Source organism: Artemia sp. Qi Xiang Cuo, chromosome 10, assembly GCF_049724085.1.
Source record: "Artemia sp. Qi Xiang Cuo chromosome 10, ASM4972408v1, whole genome shotgun sequence".
In the NCBI taxonomy this organism is placed as follows: Eukaryota; Metazoa; Arthropoda; class Branchiopoda; order Anostraca; family Artemiidae; genus Artemia; species Artemia sp. Qi Xiang Cuo.
Window position 1 is genome coordinate 17,050,418 of NC_142803.1, and position 15,050 is coordinate 17,065,467.

General features: G+C 33.4%; 1 protein-coding gene across 1 annotated transcript in view; it reads left to right on the plus strand.

Moving 5' to 3' along the window:
- Positions 1-15,050, plus strand: part of LOC148947521 (heme-binding protein 2-like) — a 34,838-nt gene that overhangs the window by 19,407 nt on the left and 381 nt on the right. The window contains exons 3-4 of the mRNA XM_089096131.1: positions 4,883-5,012; positions 7,583-7,763. Of these exons, the coding sequence (XP_088952257.1) occupies positions 4,883-5,012; positions 7,583-7,763 (311 nt within the window). The remainder of the gene's footprint in view (positions 1-4,882; positions 5,013-7,582; positions 7,764-15,050) is intronic.

Genomic DNA, 15,050 nt, shown 5'->3' on the forward strand with positions numbered 1-15,050 from the left:
ATTTTTCAGAAGAAAATTTAACTAAACCCCCAGTGTCTTTGATTTTGAAAATCATTTATTTTTTATAGAAAACTACAATAGCTTCACGGGAATCATCTTTTAGCGTATTTTTAAACAATTTCTCTGATTATAATGTATATCTTCAGTCACAAAAGCATAGTTTCAGTTCAAAAATGAACCATTTCCATAAAAAAAACTCTTAATAGAACTTTTGTCTCATTCTTAACTCCTTACTCTTTATTGTGAAGTTGGCTTTTTTCCAAATTTTTTTAAAGAAAATTGAGGGTCCCTCCCTTGTATACAAAGTAGCTTCAATCTGTTATTAGTTTTAAACTTGCTCCTTACTTTAGTTGAAAAATCTTTTTATATTTGTTTAATTACAATGATCTCTGTTTCCCATTTCAGGAAATAAAAAAAATGACGGAAAGATGTTTCATTAGCCTCGCCCAAATACCTAGAATTCGGAGACAATTGAAGTCCTCTACAATAGTGATAAACAAACTAACAGAAAGCGAATTAAAGTCTTGTGCTCTGCTGGCATCAGAATCTTTACATCCTCATTATGACGAATTGGACTTTCATTCCAAGTGTGAAATAAGCGAACCAAAGAAGGAAATTCCACTTGATATGAAAGATGAAGCAATTATAGGAAAAGTAGAAAAGAAAACTCGGAAAACCCCACAAAAGCTGAAAAGAAAACTTAGAAACTCTGAGGCTACGGAAACGAAGTGGTCGGTTGAAAAGGGAAAGATAGATGGTAATGAAGAAGAAGACAGAAGCCCTGTGAAGAACTTGAGACTAAAAATAAGTTCCACAAGCGATACTTTTTCTATGTAAATTTTTTCCCTGAAGAATAAAAGTCCCAAGACATAAAAAATTTAAAGTTCGCTTCTAAATTTTTCCAGAGAAGATAGGAAAAGTTATGCTATGATAGCGATTATTGTCCATGAAGACAAAAAATTTTCACTTTAATTTTAAATTTTCTTAAATTCAATTCTGACCTGTCTCAAACAGATGAAAAAATTTAAAGTTCTTTTCCAAATATTTTCCCGGAAGAAGAAAAGTTCAACTTCAATACTGAATTTTCTCAATGAAAATGAAATAAGTTATTGATCAATTCTATGCTCAGTTTAGAAAATCTGAGTCAATTTCCACTTTTTCTAATTTAGGGTCACTTGCCTGAGACTCTGGGCAGGTGAGGCGGGCACTTCCAAAAAAATTTGTCCCAGCTACCACTCTCGCTTTAGAACTTATTCACAGATACCTAAAACCGTTAATGGTTAGACCGTTGTCCTAGCGGTAACCATGCCATGCTCTACACACATACTAACAATATATTTTAGTTTTTTTTTTTTTTTTTTTTTTTTTTTTTTTTTTTTTTTTCCATTTTCACAATGGGTTCTCAATCGAGTTCATGTCCATCGATTAGCATTCAGGTCTTGACAAATTGGGGGTGTGGTAGGGGATCTCACAACACTGTTCAAATAGAACTTGTGTATTATGACGACCATCGACCCCATGTAACTGAATCCCAAGCTTCTGAACTCCTCCATACAACTGAACCCCTCGTGCTACTGAACCTTGTGGAAAATCCCCTGCAGTGAACTCAAAATTTGGTACTTACGTGTTACCCCCCGACAACACTCAAGGAATGAAGTTAAGTTAATCCTAATCGAATATCCTAAAACATGATAAAAAATATAATACTTTAGTAACCAAAAGATTCAAACGCTCCCAAAGAGATACACATAGCCCAGAGACACACACGACCCCTATAACTTTGGGGAAATTGAGCATTGAATGGAGCTTAGTTGCCCCTTCAGTTTTTTGGTCGCTTAAACAGGGCACTAGAACTTTTAACCCTCTCCCCGGATTCACCCCTGTCAGTAAGTGGCAAGAGGCTGGGTTGAGGAGTGTAATTTCCTATGGAACAGAGGGGACAACTGCCTTTCTCAGACCAAATTTCCATCCCAGACCTCATTTCGCCCCCTCCCCCCCCCCCCCCCCCACCGTAAATTTTTTTTCTTCAAAAATTTTTTAAAAAATAATAAATGGCTTTGTTTTTATACCGACCCCTGTTTAACTTCGATAATACAGGGGTTGGGATGGGAGGTATCGGAGTCCGTTGGGGGTGTGGTAGGGGATCTCACAACACTGTTCAAATAGAAGTTGTGTATTATAACGATCATCGACCCCATGTAACTGAATCCCAAGCTTCTGAACTCCTCCATACAACTGAACCCCTCGTGCTACTGAACCTCCCATGCAACTTGACCCCATTTAACTAATCCCCGTGTAACTGAATCCGTATGTAACTGAGATCTTTTCGCAAAAAATTCGCAAATCTCGTAAACTAAAGAAGTAATTACCCTTTTCAACATTAATTACCCCTTTTTTTGCAAATGCTCGCATATATTCCTTTTATTCAAATCTTAATCACCAATCAAGTTATACACGTTCCTCTTGGCAAAGAGCGTAATAACCCGCAACTACTTGAAAAACCTGTTTGTACAGGGGCCTGAGCAAACTCAAAAGATCTATTCTACTATAATTCATTCAGCCATCCGTTGAAGTGACGCTTCATATTACTTACATCAGTAAATAACTGTTCCTGCATCTTATTTCTTAGCAATACAACAAAAAGTTATGAGAAAAAAAAACCAAAGACAATTTAATGCAAAGAAGAATAAACATTCATTTTGCTGAAGCTGCATAGCATCCAAAGAAAGCGGTAGAAAAATATAAAAATAAGCGACATGTCCCAGTAAAAACTTAAAAATAAATGTGAATATGTCTATAGTGCAAAATACACAAGCAGCAAGCCACCAAGAAATGGCTGTTGGCTGGCCAGCAAGAATTACAGCGTACGCACAGTGCTCAATTGCTTTCCGTTAGTTCAGGTTACAAGAGCAATAATAGTAGTATTTACAGGGACAGAACAATGTAATAAACTATCCAAATCAGTGGCCCCCAACCGATTTTGGACCATGTCCCACCTAGGCATTTCTAAAATCCTGATAACCCCTCGTGATATTTAAATTTTGCTATTCAAAATTTTACGTGTATTCCACCTGAAGTCAACTTAAAAGGCCATTAAGCTGGTATCTTTATTTGAGTCGTCCTCTAGGCATATTTTAAACTAATCAAAAATATTAAATGAACACAACCTCTTTTATACAATATCTAACGTCATTACAATACTATTATGTATCTTTTTAACTTTTTAAATGCCTTTGAATGGTAAGTCATTCACGTGATTTTTTTTTTCAAAATTAAAGCTCTAAAGTATAATCATCAAAAGGTTGCACGCCCTGACTATGACCCACCAAAACATTGCCATGCAATACCGGTGGGGCCTCAGTCCCTGGTTGGCAGTCACGGATCCATATTGTCGCAGACAAGTACAAAATCGCGCTTTTTATGGGTCATGATTGCCAGGCATTATGAGTACTGCCTTTAATAATCAAGTCGACCGTATCATATATAAACAACATATAAATGCTTGAAAATACATGGAATTTCATTGGTATTAAGAGTTAGATATTCACTACTTGAGTTTAAACATAAGTATTAAGTGATAAATACTTCAACCGAGATGTTTTTAATTTTCTAGGATAACTTGCTGAATAGTTGACATAACCTAAAAACTTCCAACAAGCATTAACCTCATGTTTCTTTCTGTCGGAATATTTTAAGCCCAAATTCCCAAACTCCATGGGAGTATTTCAGTCTGTACACTGTATTCCTTCTTCGTCTACATTTATGCATAAAATAAATAAAAATGCTGACCCATTCTGCCAAAAGTCTTTGAAAATGACGGATGTTAAAAATTGACGTCTGTTCCAGACCCCAATGGGTATAACTCAATCCCTTGATAACCCAAAAACCCCTTCAGAGCCTTGGATAAATTCGTTTTAAGCAAGAGATAATTTTCAGTTTTAGTCTAACTGTTCTTTTAATTTTTGCCTCGATTGTGTCTTATGACTGATCAACAGTATATTTTGGTCTGAAAAGTCAAGGTTTTTAAGTGTGATGCTGTTTTTTCCCTGTTGTTTTCCACTTGTGTTGTGTCTTCATAGCTTTTAACGAATTTGGGATACGGATTTTTTTTTATTACCTTTTTTTATTTACCATTCAGCAAATCCGTAAATAGAATCAAATCCATGTGGGCAATGACGATTAGATGGCCTACAGAAGTAAATATATTTAGCCCCCTCCCTGCTCTGCTTCTGCCCTCAAGTCAAAATCTGAGTGGCACTTGGCCTCACCTTCCTTAAATTTTCGACTTGACTCCTCGAGCCGTTTCAAGATATTGCAGACATACTCTTTCGCTACTTAATTGTAAATATATTCTAAGTCAAATCAGGGCTCATAAGGCAAACAAATAAAGTGTATCGGAGACAAAGTATTTACGCCCCTCTCCACTCTATAAACCTAACACTAAATCTGAAACTTCCTTCAACCCAAAAGTCTGAAAGTTGGAGTCTTTCCCAATATCAAAAACTGCCCCAAAAAATAAGATTTCATTTTTGTCAATCTTCAGTCTTTGAACAAAATATGTTTAGCCTTTCAACAGGGGCGAATCTCCAGCATTTTCATTGGGGGGTGGGCAAGAGGAGTTCATATCCAGAAAGTCAAGGGGCATGGGACAATAGTAATTTTTCTCCACATTGTAGGGCAGGGGGCAACTGCTCCCCCCCCCTAAACGACATCCTTGGATTTCAATATAGTTTACCTCATTCAAATTTTGCGTTAGGTGTATTTTATGGCCAAGTAGTTGTTTGTAGTTCTGTTTTTATCACCACGTGTAAAATATACTGTGGATTAGCCATGAGTTTCATGTATATGCTATCGATTGTTTTTAATAATCCTTGTTGTTTAGGATTACGAAGTAAGACGCTACGCTCAAAAGAAATGGGTTGCCACATCTCTGGATGCTTTTGGCTATGAAGAAATTAGAGGTGACCTATTCAACACCCTATTCAGTTATATTGATGGTGGCAATGAAGAAGGTTAGTGCTTCTTTTTTTTTCTCTTTCTCGTCTTCTTTTTCTCTTCTCTTTCTTTTTTCTCTTCTATTCCAAATTGTAGGATTCGCAGAATGTATTGCCTTTGTGACCCTTGAAAGGGGTTCACAATGTACCTCATTACCTTAACTTTTAATTATTCGTGCTATGAACGAATAGTTAAAAGTTAATATATATATATATATATATATATATATATATATATATATATATATATATATATATATATATATATATATATATATATATATATATATTATATATATATATATATATATATATATATATATATATATATATATATATATATATATATATATATATATATATATATATATATATATATATATATATATATATATATATATATATATATAAACAAATAAGAAGAACAACAGGGAAATTTTTTTATACAAGACAGTGGAACGCAACTTTAAATGAATATTTCGACCCTATATCGAAGGGCCGTCCTCAGCAAAACAGACGAAGAGAATAAAAACACTAAAAAAGAAACTTACATTAAAATTCAATAATTAAAACTGTTTAAAAAAGTTTTAAAACAGCCCTAATATCATTACTTCAAGGAAGTTCAACATGTCCTGGTTGAACTTCCTTGAAGTAATGATATTAGGGCTGTTTTAAAACTTTTTTTTAAACAGTTTTAATGATTGAATTTTAATGTAAGTTTCTTTTTATAGTGTTTTTATTCTCTTCGTCTGTTTTGCTGTGGACGGCCCTTGGATATAGGGTCGAAATATTCATTTAAAGTTGCGTTCCACTGTCTTGTATAAAAATTTCCCTGTTGTTCTTCTTATTTGTTTATGATGGAAAGGCAGTGTGGTCTTCGTCGCTATTTATATATATATATATATATATATATATATATATATATATATATATATATATATATATATATATATATATATATATATATATATTTATATATATAAAGAAAAAACACCCCATCTAACAGATTACAGGTTAAAATCAACCAATAAAATATCGTTCACCAGGCAATGTTTAACCATTTTTTTTTACCAATTTGAAGAAAATTGGTATAGCCTGCTATACCCTAATGAATTGGTAGAGCCATAATGAAATGTATTTTACTGCATCTATCCTTCTGAACAGCGGTTTTCAAACACTCGTCGCTGCAGTCTTATTGCGTGGAGCATTAAAAAAGAAATATTTTTCTTATTTATAATTTTTTTGGACTCGCGAAACGAAAAAGGAAGCAAAAAGGAGTTTGACTTCAAAAAAAAAAAAAAAATCATGCTTTGGACGTTGTGTCTTTAGGTTTACATTCTATACATGCTTTCAAACACTAATGTATCAGCTATGTTGACAGGGAAAAGTGTTTTGTTCAAAACTGCACCCAAGATAAATTCAAAGTAGAATAACAAATCCTCAGACGGCAGCAGAAGAATTAAATCAAGTCAAGCGGCATAAATTTCGGCACTCAATTAAACATGCTATTAAATAGGAGTAACACTGTTCATCTAAAAACATCTAATACATCGAAACACAAACATCTTAACACATCAGAACCTAGTACTGTTGTTCTAAAGTATACTGTTGGTTACAGCATACTGTAACCCATACCCCTATCCAGATTGGGGTCTGAACAGCAAAAATGAACATGTTTTTTCCCCAAAAATTCCAAATTTTTAATAGCACATGCTATTTTGCTAATGGATTTATTATTTTGGATTCTACACCCCTCCCCTTAAAGGTTATACATTTTTTTTTGGAAAAATATGCACTTGTTGGTAAAGAACAGTATACTTTATTTTCTGTATAACTTGCCTATTTAAAGTATATTTTTAGAAGATTTGAGCCCTCCCCCCTCTGTCTTTACCACCTTCAAAGAATTAAAGAAACAAAGAGATGTAACTTAAATATAACAAAAATTAGACAGAATATACCCAAAAATGGATAATTGAAGGATTTACCATAATATCTTGAAATTCTTGGAGAAGAAATGATGTCCATATGCGTAGCCCTATATGCTACATAGACCTATAGCCCTATGTAGCCCTATATTTTCCATAGCCCTATATACGTAACCCTTCCTAACCTGCTCATAAAAGACCTGCTTCATATAACTTTGCAGCATAGTTTCGTACACCAGAGCCTTAAATTCGCGCATCGTATAATTACTTTCCTCCATTATACACACTTTTGGAAAACCTTGGCCTTTTTCATTTCTTACTGTCTTGGAAGAGTAACCTCTTTAATATCTATAATATTTTTAAAAATTCAATTGTGTTTTTGGTCTCAGTACACAAAAATGAGTTACAACCCTGCTTAAACTATCAAATTTTATTGTCGAGATAAATGCAAAATATCATCTTTTTGTTCAAAAAAGAATTGACCAAATAATTACGAAAAGGCTTTTGGTCTTAGGATTATTCTGTTTGCATTTTTTGAAGGAAATATTTCTATTTTTACAATTTCAAACGCATTTTCCTTCTTTGCTTTCAAAAAAGACCTTGAAAACTAGGCATCAAACTTTGTTAAAGCATTTATGGATTTCCTTCTGACTTAATTTTTAGGTGTTGTAATTCCAATGACAGCCCCAGTCACGACCCTTGTTCTACCCGGAGAAGGACCAAATTGCAAACAAACATTTACAAGTGCATTTTATATACCAGATGATTTACAGGCCAATCCACCTATTCCAGCAAATCCTGCTGTATTTATTGAAGACCGGCCAGAATTTGAACTTTATTCCAGGTAGGCGACACTTACAAAGTTGGTGATGTTATAAAGGGGGTGCTACGATTTCGAACAACTGTCACAAGCACCAAACGTCATAGCATCCAACCGTCAGGACATCCAACCGTCACAACATCCAAAAAAGTTTATAAGTTTATATAATACGTAGTAATAAGTATATAATAGTTTAGAAACAAATTTAGGCTATAAGTTTGCACATCAGGGGGGTGGGGGTAAAGCTTGGCATATATTAAATACGTAACCTAACCTAACCTAGGTACCTTTTCCCCCTTAGCCCCCCCCCCCAAAAAAAAGTTTTATAATTTTGTATGTTGTGACGGTTGGTGGTTCTGACGGATTTTTTTGTCGATGTTATGACGGATTTTGTGGATATTATGACGTCGGATATCCTGACGGTTGGATGTTATGACGCCTTCCCGTTATAAAGCAGGTCATTCTCTAGAAGCACTGTAGTAGGGACTAGACCCCGAAGCCGCGCCGAAAAGTCGGCGGCGTGCCGCCTAAAAAAACGGCGGCGCGCCACCGAGCTTGCATCAGCGCGCTGACGCTGCCGCTGATTCTATCGGCGGCGGCTTCACTAATACGCCGCCGTTTTTTTAGTTTTTTTCTCTCTTTTTGGGTTATCGATATCAACCTCCGGGCTTCAACTGTCATCCCGGCTAATCTGTTTCTTAAAAATAAATACTGTCATCTTGGGCTCACCATGTATATCGGTTCATAGGAAGGAGAAGAAGAAATTTTTCTTGAAACAAAAATTCTAGCTTCCACTTTAAAATTCTGTTCATTTTTCTTTCTGATTTTTCGGATGAAAAGAGGTAGGTAAAAGAGCATTAGGCAATTCAAGATGTTGTGACAGGCAGCGCAATCGAGATGTCTAAGTAAAGAACAATGTAGGCACAATGTATTATTTTTTTTCCAAATCAGAGCAATTTGTATCGTAGGAGTTGTCGTATAAACTTCAAAAAGGGCTCATTCGATTGGAAATTGGAATAACTAGCGCCCTTTTTAAAAGTCGAAAGGGATTGGAAGGCAGCTAACACCCCTTTCACGCCCACCGTTTCCCCAAACACATCCAATCAAAATTTTAAGATTGCCATTTTATTCAGAGTAACTGATTTCCAGAGAGAAAATATGTTTTTTGAGGAGGTTACTCCTCCACAACCCTTTGGGCCAGGGTTTTATAGTTATGCCCTGGGGGTATATAAGAACGATGTTGGCACAAAGTAATATTTATTATTTTTTTCCTTTAGACCAGGGCACTTCATATCGAAGAAGTTGTCGTAAAAACTTCGAAAAGGGCTCATTCAATTAAAGATTGGAGTGGCTTGTGCTCTTTTTAATAGTGGAAAATGATTGGAAGGCAACTAACATCCCTTCCGCGCCCACCATTTCCCGAAACACATACAATCAAAATTTTGAGATAGCCATTTTGTTTAACGTAGTTGAAAGTTCTGGAAATTAGGTGTTTGAGGATGACAACCCCTCCCAGTCCTCAGGGCATATGTTTTTATGAAAGTGTTTTCGTAGAAACTTCAAAAAGGGCTCATTTGATTGGAAATTGATATGGCTAGTGCCCTTTTCAAAAGTCAAGTGATTTGAAGGCAACTAACACCCCTTCCATACCCACCATTTATCCAAACACGTTCAATCAAAATTTTGAGATAGGTAGTTTCACGCTTGGTAGATTATTTGATTTTATATTTGCTCATTTTTGGTTTAATGGAGTTCTTTACTTTTCTTTGAAAAACTTATTTTGTGGAAAAAGTTTTTTTCAATTAATTTCATGAAAACATACAATATGAGCAACACCATTGCATATTTCCTAATTTAAAATCAAGCAACATAGTATATCAAATAAAATATTTGGTATTTTGAATAAACAATTTGTTTATTTCATTAAACAATACAATTTGAGCAAAACCATTGCATATTTTCTCATTTTATTTCATGCAACATAGCATATCGAATAATATATTTGGTATTTTGAATAATAGAATTACTTATTACATAAAACAATACAGTTTGACCAGCAAAATTACATATTTCCTCATCTCATATCAAGCAACATAGTATTCGGAATAAAATATTTGGTATTTTGAATAAATTATTTGCTTATTTCTTGAAAAAATACAATTTGGGCAATACAATTGCATATTTCCTAATTTTATTTCAGGGAACATAGTATTTCGTATAAAATATTTGGTATTTTGAATAAAGCATTTGCTTATTTCATGAAACAATACAACTTGAGCAACGCCATTGCATATTTTATCATTTTATTTCAAGCAAAATAGTATTTCTAATAAAATATTTGATATATTTAACAAAACATTTGATAATTTAATGAAAAAAAATACAATTTTAAAAGCAACGTTATATATGTTCTAATTTATTTCGTGCAACATAATATTTCAAATTTCGTAATTTGAATAATATAATTACTTATTTCATAAAAAAATAAAGTTTAACTAGCACAGTTGGATGTTTTCACATTTTATTTCAAGCAACATAGTATTTCGAATAATATATTTGGAATTTTTAATAAAGTATTTGCTCATTTCATGGAACAATACAATTTGAGCAACACAATTGTATATGTGTTGTAAGGGTTGGGTAAGGGTAAGGGTTGTAATTTATGCCCTGGGGGCATATACGGTGTTTATAGAAAGCGTTGTCGTAGAAACTCAAAAAGGGATCATTAGTTTGGAAATCGAAAAGCCTAGTGCCCTTTTTAATAATCAAAAGTGATTGGAAGGCTTGACATTTTTATAGTAGAGATCGATTTGGGTATAATATATCATTTTTTTTGTTGTTGTTGTTGTTTAGACGAGGGCACTTTGTATCGAAAGAGTTGTCGAAGGAGCGTCAAAAAGGGCTCTACTCGATTAAAAATAGAAAGGGCTGATGCCCTTTTTAATAGTCAAAAGTAAATGGAGGGAAACTAATCCCTCTACCAGGCCCCCCCTACCAATTTCTTTTTTTGTTTAAAAGGTAAATTTTGCTTAAGTTTAAATAAAAAATCACTGTTTTAATTCTAATTACCAACAAGGCATCTCAGCAGTATCCCAAGAACGACTGAGGATATTATGTTCAAACTTTCAGGGCTTCTTCTGCTCTTAAAATTTGACCAAATCAAAATAGCGTAAGTGTATCCAAGCTATCAAAGAAAGTAAACAAATTTTTTGGCGAATGTTATCAAGTTTTCCATTTCAGGTCAACTAGAGGAGGTATGAAACTAAATTAAACACTACTATTTGTGTTCAGATTTTTATAAGGGTCTATGTTGTTAAATTTTGCTGAAAATTGTTTTCCAGCATACAAATAGCAGGCCAAACTATAAATTCTTAGAAAAATGAAAAGATTTAAAGTATGATTTTCTTTTTCCCTGAAAAGACTGTGTCAATATAAAACGAACAGAAATTAATTAAAAAAACTGTTTCCAAAAAATAAGTTTTTTCAAAGAAAAGTAAAGAACTCCATTTAACCAAAAATGAGCAAAATTAAAATCAAATAATCTACCAAGCGTGAAACTACCACAAATCAGCATCGATAAATAAATGAAACCCAAAACGAACAGAAATTACAATAAATAACCGAGTCAAACTCAAAACTAGCAGAAATTAACATAATTTGGGGTCAAAACCCCTATGTCGTCCCTAGGCCAGAACATAATTTGTACTTTACTGACAAAAATACAAATAAATATGCATTTTCAGTTTAATATACATATACTGATATTTAGTAATCAAAATGTTAATATCAATTGATTATTAAAGTTATAAAAGTAAAAACATTTATTTTTTTCAGTAAAGTGAAAATAATGTTCTGGCCTTGGGAAGGCATAGGGGTTTTAAGCCCAACTTATGTTAATTTCTGCTCGTTTTGAGTTTGACTCAGTTATTTATTGTTATTTTTGTTCGTTTTGGGTTTCATTTATTTATTGATGCTGATTTACGGTAGTTTCCCGCTTGGTATATTATCTAGAGCTAGAATAGAAATATATCTATAGAAAAGAATTAAATTTTCTTCCACAGTTAGCAGAGCACATTGAAGTTGAAGTAGCCTTAAACTTTGACTTGAAACGGTATAATTTGACCACTTCTTTCAGAAAAGAATTTCGGAGGGTTATTCCGTGTTGATAAGAAAAGAGGGTAAAGGTGCAGTTTAGTTCCTCCTGTAGTGTAGGGCGCAGGAGACCTATGATGAAGGTGCAGGTTTGTTCTCCCTTTTAAAATAACTTATTTCAGCAGATTCAGAGAAGAAGCCCATTTGCAGCATTCTGTGGGACCCAAAGGTACAGTACTAGTATCACATCTTACAAGTTGCAGCTTACGCTCTCCAAGTTCTGGCTGTAACGGCCACAAGTGCCCCAGATAAAGGGCTTTTTAGCACAACAGGACTGAAAGTGACTGCAAAAAGATCAATGGCTCCAGGCAGAGTGAACAAACTCACTTTTGTTACATCAATTGCAAATAAAGTGATGTAACCGCGGATTTAAAATTGTTTGTGTTGTTAAACCATGGTATCTGATTTGTATACAGTGTTTTTTCGATGTTGTTATTTGTTTGTTTTTCTTCCCAAATCATTAACAAGAAGGAAATGACTAAACACGGGATTTTATAGGAATAATGCGATGTTAAACATAAACACAACATAGGTTTCCCTGGGTCTAGTGGCTAAAAATGAGAATTCTACTTGGTCTGATCGACGGTGAACATAAACACTTTCCGCACGGCCCAACAAATTACTGCTTTGTCATATTGTTCTTGTTTTTAGCCAACCATTTAAAAATCCTTACTAAAATCGAGGTTGAACGTGCTTGGTGAAGTGGAATTTTTGTTATTATTTTTAATCAGAAAAATCGGCGCGCCGTGGCGCGCCGCCGGTCTAAAATTGGCGGCGCGCCGCAAAAATTTTTTTGGCGTGCCTGGCGGCGCGCCGCCGCCGATACTGAATCACACATTCGCCGCCGGCATTTCGGCGTGGCGCGGCTTCGGGGACTAGTAGGGACATAGTTTATATAGGGATATCTAAAACTAAAGCAAGAACTATACATTTCTTCAAAAGATTAACTGTTTAGCTCCTAAGAATCTATATCCATAAAATCTTTATAAAAAACCTTTAATAAAGTCTTGAAGGTCCGTATCCAAAGATGGACACCTCTTGGATGTTGGGAAGATTGGCTGACATGAAGACTAAAATGAAGTTTCCATTCCATCTCTACAAAGCCTAGCTAACTTTTATATCTTTTTTTACCACAATGAAGCCAAGCTATCCAGCTACAAACTGTAATCAAATCATTAAATTAAATCTTTTAGATTACTAAATCATGATACACCGTAACTAAATCTTAATAATAAAAAAAAAAAAAAAATAATAAGATTTCAAAATCGAATCAGTGAATCCTTCCATTTCACTGTCCCAGGAAATCAAGAAATTGTGTAATCGCAATCAAGTTTCGGGCATGATCGTATCTTGTTTTATAATTGGTAAGTGTCAGTAACTCTCAGCCAATCAAAAATCGGAAAAAATTACGTAATAATACCCAATTAATAACTGAAGCGATTATTTCTTTTGAATACCTGCACAATCTACTATTATTAAAACTACTATTAAATAAACTACTATTAAAGGCTAAACAAACCCCAAAACGGGCAGAAATCAAAATAATTAATTTTATCAAACATAGAGATAATAATTATTGATACATATAAATCTTAAAACAAGGAGAAATAATTTGAATGTTCAACTCAAACTTAAACCAAACAAAAATTATTACAAATAGAAGCTTGGTTACTGCCCCCTTCCCTAACCGTAAAAGTTCTATGCCCATTGCGTCATTTGTGTTTTATTCAGGACTGTATGTATTTTGAATAGTGTTCGTTAGTTTTTCAAAACATCACCGAAAAGTAGAAAATAAATCACTATGATAATTAAAATGACTGAAAAGAACTAATTAAAATATATTGATTATAATTTACAATTATATTAATTCCTGAAAATCTCAACAGTTCAAGGTTAATTTCACTGTTTTTTTTTTTGTTGGTTTTTTTATTATTTGCCGATGTTATGAATATTAAACGAATGTTTGCAAAACATTTCTGTTTTCAGTAAAGTAGAAATTACTTAGTACACCCCAAAACGAAAAGAAACCAAAATAAACAATTGTATCAAACATAAAGATAATAAATACTGATATAAATAAATCTTAAAACAAGGAGAAATAACTTAAATATTCAAGTCAAACTTAAACCAAAAAAAAATTATTACAAACAGTTTTGTTACTTTCCCCTTCCCTAATCGTAAGATTTTAATACCCATTGCGCCATTTGCGTTTTATTTAGAACTGTATGCATTTTGAACAGTGTGCTTTAGTTTTTCAAAACATCACCGGAAAAAAGAAAATAAATCACTATGGTAATTAAAATGACTGAAAAGAACTAATGGAAATATATTGATTATAATTTGTAATTATATTAATTCCTGGAAATCTCAATAGTTCAATATATTTCACTGTCTTTTTTATTTTTATTTGACAATGTTATATATATTAAGCAAATGTTTATAATATATTTCTGTTTTCAGTAAAGTAGTAATGGCTTAATACGCTTTAGGATTTGTAGAGTTAGGGAAAGGGGACAGCAGCCAAACTCCTGTATTCAGTCATTTTATTCGTTATAAATTTAACTTGACCAATGAATTTAATTTTTACTCGTTTTAAAATTTATTTATATAAGTATATGTTGTCTCTATGCCTGATATAATTAATTATTTAAATTTCTGGAAGCAGTTTTGGAAGAGAGAAATTTATGGTAAACAGAGTGATATAGCGCTACTAAAAATTATTTTTGTTCGATTATTTGAATTTTTGTTCTACTGTGGAAGAGGGTCTCCTATGATAGAAGGGCATACTGAAGAACGGCTGGACGGTTGTTTGATAATCGTAATTGGTTGTAGAATAATTCAAATCCAAAGACAACCCAAAGTTGTAGATTTTTGATTTGTAGTTTTTTACTGCAGTTTGTACATAAATTTACATCTTAGTTTTGGATTTTAAGAAAGTTCTTACCACTGAGAGGAGGGGGGGGATTAAAAATACAAAAAACATAAAATAAAACAAGAGAATAACTTCAAACGGTCGTTGCTTCTTGTGACAATGTAAAGTAAAACTTTGGAAACGTCCGAAGAACCGGGGAAACAGTGCTTGGCAACACACACATCAACGAAACACACTAACATGCAAAATGACTAGAACTCAGATATTCTTTTTCAAGTTCATTCAAA